This window comes from the organism of the source record quoted next, unplaced genomic scaffold (genome assembly GCF_019419815.1).
Source record: "Pyrus x bretschneideri cultivar Hongxiangsu unplaced genomic scaffold, Pyrus_bretschneideri_v1 Contig106, whole genome shotgun sequence".
Lineage (NCBI taxonomy): Eukaryota > Viridiplantae > Streptophyta > Magnoliopsida > Rosales > Rosaceae > Pyrus > Pyrus x bretschneideri.
In genome coordinates, this window is record NW_025999398.1 from 1,004,478 (window position 1) to 1,011,173 (window position 6,696).

At 38.0% G+C, this 6,696-nt stretch overlaps 1 protein-coding gene across 3 annotated transcripts; it reads left to right on the top strand.

Moving 5' to 3' along the window:
• Nucleotides 1–2,215: 2,215 nt before the first annotated feature.
• On the top strand, nt 2,216–6,107 carry LOC125471252. 3 transcript variants are annotated; one of them, XM_048571482.1, is made up of 8 exons: nt 2,224–2,474; nt 2,593–3,114; nt 3,210–4,421; nt 4,532–4,856; nt 4,976–5,237; nt 5,329–5,577; nt 5,724–5,780; nt 5,914–6,107. In XM_048571482.1, exons 1-7 carry the CDS (start codon nt 2,349–2,351, stop codon nt 5,770–5,772), a joined length of 2,745 nt encoding a protein of 914 aa, XP_048427439.1. In that variant the 5' UTR covers nt 2,224–2,348; the 3' UTR covers nt 5,773–5,780; nt 5,914–6,107. The 3 variants fall into 3 exon arrangements, with proteins under 3 accessions (XP_048427446.1, XP_048427439.1, XP_048427435.1); XM_048571478.1 differs by having other exon boundaries at nt 2,226–2,474; nt 5,909–6,107; XM_048571489.1 differs by lacking the exons at nt 5,329–5,577; nt 5,724–5,780; nt 5,914–6,107 and having other exon boundaries at nt 2,216–2,474; nt 4,532–4,868; nt 4,976–5,116.
• Nucleotides 6,108–6,696: the final 589 nt, after the last annotated feature.

Below are 6,696 nucleotides of genomic sequence, written 5' to 3' on the forward strand. Positions count from 1 at the left end.
GATTCGGACTCTGACGCATCTGATGCCTCATCTCAACTTCCCTCCAAATGGGCAGATCAAGCAGATCTTCAAGATGCCCAGGACCCATTTGATTATTAACCTACAGTATTTGCCCATGTGATTGTGCCAGCCAAACAACATCATCAGCAGTAGCTGCTATCATCTCTTCCGTAAAAGACAAGGCATTATTCTCCAATAGTGAAAAACAAAAAGGTCACTGTTCATCCAGCTTTTGTAAAAGAATCAAAGCATCTTCACTATTCATTTAACTTTTGTAAAAGAATCAAAGCATCTTCACTATTCATTCAACTTTTGAAGAAGAAACAACGTGATTACACAGCTTTGTCAGCCTTCTTCAGAAGACAGCGGGATTCCCGGATCCATTTGGCAAGCCTCATTCAGTCTCCTCGCTCTTTATAAGGAGGACTCATCTTCAGAGGACGGATATAGTTTTTTAAACACTCTCTGCGTATTCAAAAGAACAGAGAATATTTCCAAACACTTGTAATACATATTATTCAGGATGCCTGCGAGCTCCACCTTGTTTACTTATTTCATCTGCCATTAGGCAATACCTGTTTGTAATCTGCATTGCAGTAAGTTTTCAATAAAACTTATTTTCAAAAATATATTTGCATCATTACATTTAATTCATTATTTTCTTTATATGCTTTACTTTCGCACTCTGAATTATATGGAAGGCTATGCCTCCTGCTGCTATTTTATATTTTACTTCCGCACTTTATATTCTATGGAAGGCTTTGCCTCCTACCAGTAGTTCTGCCCCATTTCGCTATGCCTCCTACCAGTAGTTCCACCCCATTTGGTAATATATATATCTATATATATCTATATATATATATTCCAACACTTCTTGCCAAAGGTTAAGCTTTGCATTTACTCTCTCCTATGTTTTATCTATTAGCACTATATCATTTGCGAAAAGCATAACCAAAGGATATCATCTTGAGTATGTCTTGTTAACTTGTCCACTACCAACGCAAAAAGGTAAGGACTTAAAGTCCCTATGAGATGTGGATGAGGTTGGAATCTAAAGGTTTTCGCTTAAGTAGGTCAAAGATATAGTATATGGAGTGCAAGTTCAGTGGCAATAGAAGTCCAAATGAGATAGGATGAGGATTGGAGATCAGGAAGTACCAAAGAGTGAAGCGTTATCTTGGATGTATCTTGCAAAAGAGTGGAGAATTAGATGGAGATCTCAACCATAAAATACAAGCTGGATGGATGAGTGCATTAGATGTGTTGTGTGATCATCGTATGATACTAAAGTTTAAGGGAAAATTTTATAGGATGGCAAATAAGACCATCAATGCTTTATGACACAAAATGTTGGGCAGTCAAAAATCAACACGTGCAAAAAATGAGTGTAGCAGAGATGATAATGCTTCATTGGATTTGTGGGCACACATAAAGGATATGATAATGAACGAGGATATCCGAGATAAAGTAGGAGGGCTGCAATTGAAGATAAGATGGAGAACATCGGTTAAGGTGGTTTGGACACGTAAACTGAAGACCTACAGATGTTCTGGTTAGAAGATGCGACTATAAGAGGGAGGCTCAGGGAAAAATGGGTAGATGAGGACCTACAAAGACTTGGAAATAGATTTTAAGAAAAGATATGGAATACTTGGAACTAGCAGAAGACTTGGAGCAAAACTAAGCACATTTACGTTCTAAGATTCATATAACCAATCCCATTTAGTGGGGTAAGGTTTGGTTGTTGTTGTTGCGGTATTATAATAATTTTAGGTACTGTTAGGTTATCGCATTAGCCGAGACTAAGCTATCCATTAAATGCCTTAACTTCGCCTTTACTTTTTAAAACATTGAGATATATATATATATATATATGTATGTATGTATGTATGTTTTCATTGATTAGTATTACAGTACAATCAATTTGTTGGAAAGCGAAATAACATTGATACCTTGCGGCTGGCAAGTTTTCTTTCTCTGTAGCCTGTAGACTACGAGTCTTGGTCAAGTTTTCCTGAGTCCTTTACTTGGTTGCTAAGCAAAATATCAACTACAACTTACAGGTGTCCAGGTATCTGTGCCATTTTCCCCTAAAAAAGGAAGAAAAAGAAAAAGCACATGAATCATAAAGTAATTGAAAACATTGATACCCACTGGCTGGCAAGTTTTCTCTCTCTCTGTAGCCCGTACATTACTAGTCTTGGTCAAGTTACTTGCTAAGCAAAATATTTCAGTACATACTTTAAATAAAAAGGAGAGCCACGCTAATTGAAGCCATTGGCTTCATCAATATTCATTAAACTCGAGTCATTGCGACTATCATCCGAAGATCGATCAATTTGTACGTAATGGATCGTCTGGAGGAGAGTAATAAGTTGAACAATTATGGACTTGCAGCAGGTCGAGGCTTAATCAATGTCGTATTCTCTTGGTCACTTAAGGATGTTCTCAATGCAAAGCTTTACGAAAATCAGGTTAATTTGTACTGTGTCCACTGTCCGGTTCTTACTAATTTCTTTCTTATTCGATCATGTACTTGTCGCTCGTATTGTAAAATTACAACGACAATTTTCCTTTCATTTCAACTTACAGGTGACAAAGATTCCTGACACATTTTCTACCACGATGAGTTACATGAAATCTTTCATCCCTTCACTTGTTGAGGAAACACATGCTGATCTACTATCAAGCATGACGAATCTATCAAAGGCACCTACTTGCGAACTTCTGACTGTTACGGCTTCTGAGAATCATGGACCTCGTAAAGACTTGTTTTATGATGTTACTTGTGTAGGAACGTATGTGCCACAGGTTGGAGATCTCATTGCCTTGACTGATATTAAACCAAAATGCGTTGATCATTTGAACAGGTCCAGAAATTCGTATCTCATTGCGTATGTTCATCAAATTAGAGTAAATAATCTCTCAATACTCTTGTCAAAGCATATCGATACAAGAGGATACACGCATACTGTGGGCAAGAGGGAAACAATGTTTGCTGTCTATTTGATGAACATGACAACAAATATTCGTGTATGGAAAGCCTTGAATTCAGATGACGCAAACACAAATCTAATTAAGACTCTGTTGCAAGTGCAACCCAGTTCATCACAGGTATTAATCTTCTGTCATTCCTTCAACACCATGTGCATTAAACCTGCTTATTCATTTTAGATTGTTAATAATTCTTTTATGTTTGTGTATTACAGGGTCGGAGTTCATGTACAATTTGCTTTTCTAAAGAAAAGTGCTTTGATTCCCTTTCGACTAAATGGCCAGAAATGTGGTGTGATCTAAATGAATCTCAAAAAGCTGCAGTTTTAAACTCTATCAGTTTGAGTAAATGCAAACACCAAAATTCCATCAATCTAATATGGGGCCCTCCTGGGACTGGGAAAACGAAGACAGTCAGCATCTCACTCTTTGCCCTCTATAAGTTCAAGTGCAGAACACTAACATGTGCCCCAACCAATATCGCTGTGTTAGAAGTTACAGATCGACTCGTGAGGTTGGTTAACCAGTCTCTTGAGTATGATAAGTATGGGCTTGGGGACATAATTCTATTTGGGAATGGTGAGCGAATGAAGATTCGTAGTTATAATGATCTTTTTGAGGTATTTCTTGATAGGCGTATTAGTATTCTGACCAAGTGTTTTTCCCCGTTGAGTGGATGGAATCATTGGTTAGAATTGATGATAAGTTTACTTGAGAATCCAGAGGGGCAGTACTCATTGTACATAAAGGAAAAACAGAAGCATGACAAGCAACGTAAAGAAAGTGGAAACAGCAACTCATCAAGCGATGATGAGAACAACTTTCTGACACTTGAGAAGTCTGTGAAGGAAATACACATTAAGGATGACATGCATGATGAAGAGAGTGAAAATAGCAGCTCAACAAGCGATGATGACAATGATTTTCTGACGTTCGAGGAGTTTGTGAAGAACCGTCTTGGTTTCATTGGTGAGCATTTGAAAGTTTGTATGGTAAATTTGTACACTCACTTGCCAACATCTTGCATTTCACTTGAGGTGGTGAAAGGCATGATCAGAGTTGCAGGGTTGCTTAAGTCGATTAAATCTATATTTAGTTGGGCTGGTGTTACTAATGAGCAGTTAAAATTACTTCAAGAAGATTGCACTCGTACTCTCAAGTCACTTCGTGCGTTTGCTGTTCCGAGTTCGAATGATGCACAAACAATAAGAAATTTGTGCCTGGCAAAGGCTTGCCTAATATTTTGTACCGCATCAAGCTCTGCCAGACTGCATACAGACGGAATGGTGCCCCTGGAATTGTTAGTCATTGATGAAGCTGCTCAGCTTAAAGAATGTGAGTCAACAATTCCATTACAACTACCAGGTCTTCGCCATGCTATTCTCATAGGAGATGAGAGGCAACTCCCTGCAGTGGTTAAAAGCCAGGTTTCAGTTTTATCCTTCTTACATGCTCTTTGGTATTCATATTATTAATTAGAAGCTTATATATATAATTTGTCTTAACAACTGAATATATTTGATCACTAAACTGCTAGATCTCCGAGAAGGCTGAATTGGGAAGAAGTTTGTTTGAAAGACTTGTACTGTTGGGACACGAGAAGCACCTTCTCAATGTCCAGTACAGGATGCATCCTTCAATCAGCTTGTTTCCAAAAATGGAGTTTTACGACAATCAGATATTAGATGGTCCAAATGTCAGTGAAGTGAGCTACAACAAGTGCTTCCTTGATGGAAAAATGTACGGATCCTACTCATTTATAAACATAGCAAATGGGAAAGAAGAATTTGATCGCGGGCATAGTTTGAAAAACGTGGCTGAGGTTGCTGTGGTTTATGAGATAGTTTCTAGCCTTTACAAAGGTTACTATTGTTGTAAGCTAGTTGATTATGTTCTTAATTTTTCTTAGAATATATATGCTGCTCGAAACATTCTTAGAGTATACCATTTAGTTTTCTTAATTTTTTCTTGTTTTTGACAGAATTCACTCGCACAAAAAAGAAGGTTAGTGTTGGGGTAATATCACCTTACGCAGCTCAAGTTAATGCAATTCAAGAGAGAGTCAAAGAGTATAGTGAAGTTTCGGCTGGCTCAGACTTCTCCGTAAGCGTGCGATCTGTTGATGGATTCCAAGGTGGTGAAGAGGATTTGATAATTATATCCACTGTCAGATGTAATGGAAAGGGCTCTGTGGGATTCCTCTCCAATCGTCAACGAGCAAATGTGGTTCTAACACGTGCAAGGTACTTCTTTGACGAAGTGCAGCTCAGTTGTAGCACTGTCTGAGTAATTGGTGGTTTTAAAAGTTAATTACTCGTTCTTATGTCTGTGCAGGCATTGTCTTTGGATACTGGGGAACGAATCGACCTTGATTAACAGTAACTCAATTTGGAAGAAGCTAATTCTTGACGCGAAGAAACGAGAATGCTTTTTTAATGCTGATGAGGATGAGAAGTTGGCTCAGGCTATTGCTGCAGCCCAATCGAGTTGCGATGAAGATGATCCAATCGAGCTCCTTGCAAGACCATTGTCTTCACTCAGACTGACTGATCGGACAGCTGAAACATCAACTCCAACTTACAGGTGTGTGCGCCATTTACTTCACAAATTCCATATTTGTAGCATGACCGATTATTATATGTAATTAATGATAAACACAACCCTCTAATTTGGTTTCATTGATTGTTGTAATTTAGTAGTAATTATTATTTGTCTTTAATTTTTACCAGGAATAATTTTCGGCGCGGAGGTAGGTCCAGCAGAGTGATAAGGTGGTGACTAAAGAGGTATATTAATAATTCCTAGTTTTCATGTACAAACATTAGATTGAAGTGCATTTCCTTTTAAGCCATCTTACTTTCCTAAAAGTACTTTGGTGTATGACAATTGACAAACGATTGAACCTTATGAACAGTGCAGAGCAGCTGCGGCAGGTGTTGTGCTTAGCTCCAGGACGGAAGTTGTAGCCATTACACATCGTATGATTTGGGAAGATCGTCGTCATTGCTCGACGTAAAATAGTAGAATTTTATATTGTATCTTTCGTCGCTTGATTTTGCAATTCAACGAACGAAACAGTTATTATTGAAGTATATGATCCGGATTTTATTATATTACTCAGTGGCATCTGTTGGGTTGCATTGTTCAGTACTCCTCCGGGCCTTAAGTTAAAATGTTGGGTGAAATTTGTAGGCATCGAAATTTTGGTAAAATAAATGTTTCCCAACGTATTAAAGTTTCGACGTGCCAGAGCATACATGGCATCCGCCAAGTGTCGTACAAATTGTACATATAGCGTGTGACTCAACGAAATCGGACGAATCATCTCATATTGAAAAGGGGTGCATGAAGGGTATCAGAAGAAATACCCTTGGAGGATTAAACAAGTTTTTTTCTCATTTTTGGGCAATGAAAAGGAAAGCACACTTCAATCCATTACGGATCAAAACAAGTTTATCTCATTTGGGCAATGACAAAGCAAGCACACTTCAAGTTTAAAATTGTATTAAGTGGGAAAATTAGGGCATAAGTTAGGCCACTTCAAGTTTAAAATTATATTAAGTGGGAAAATTAGGCCATAAGTTAGGCCACAAATGGGTGGGAAGAAAAAAAAAATTGTGGTGGTGATTCATTCTCAAAGCCTATAAATAGGCTTCTCCATCAAGGTATCAAACATCCCAAAATCACACATTCAAAGCAAAG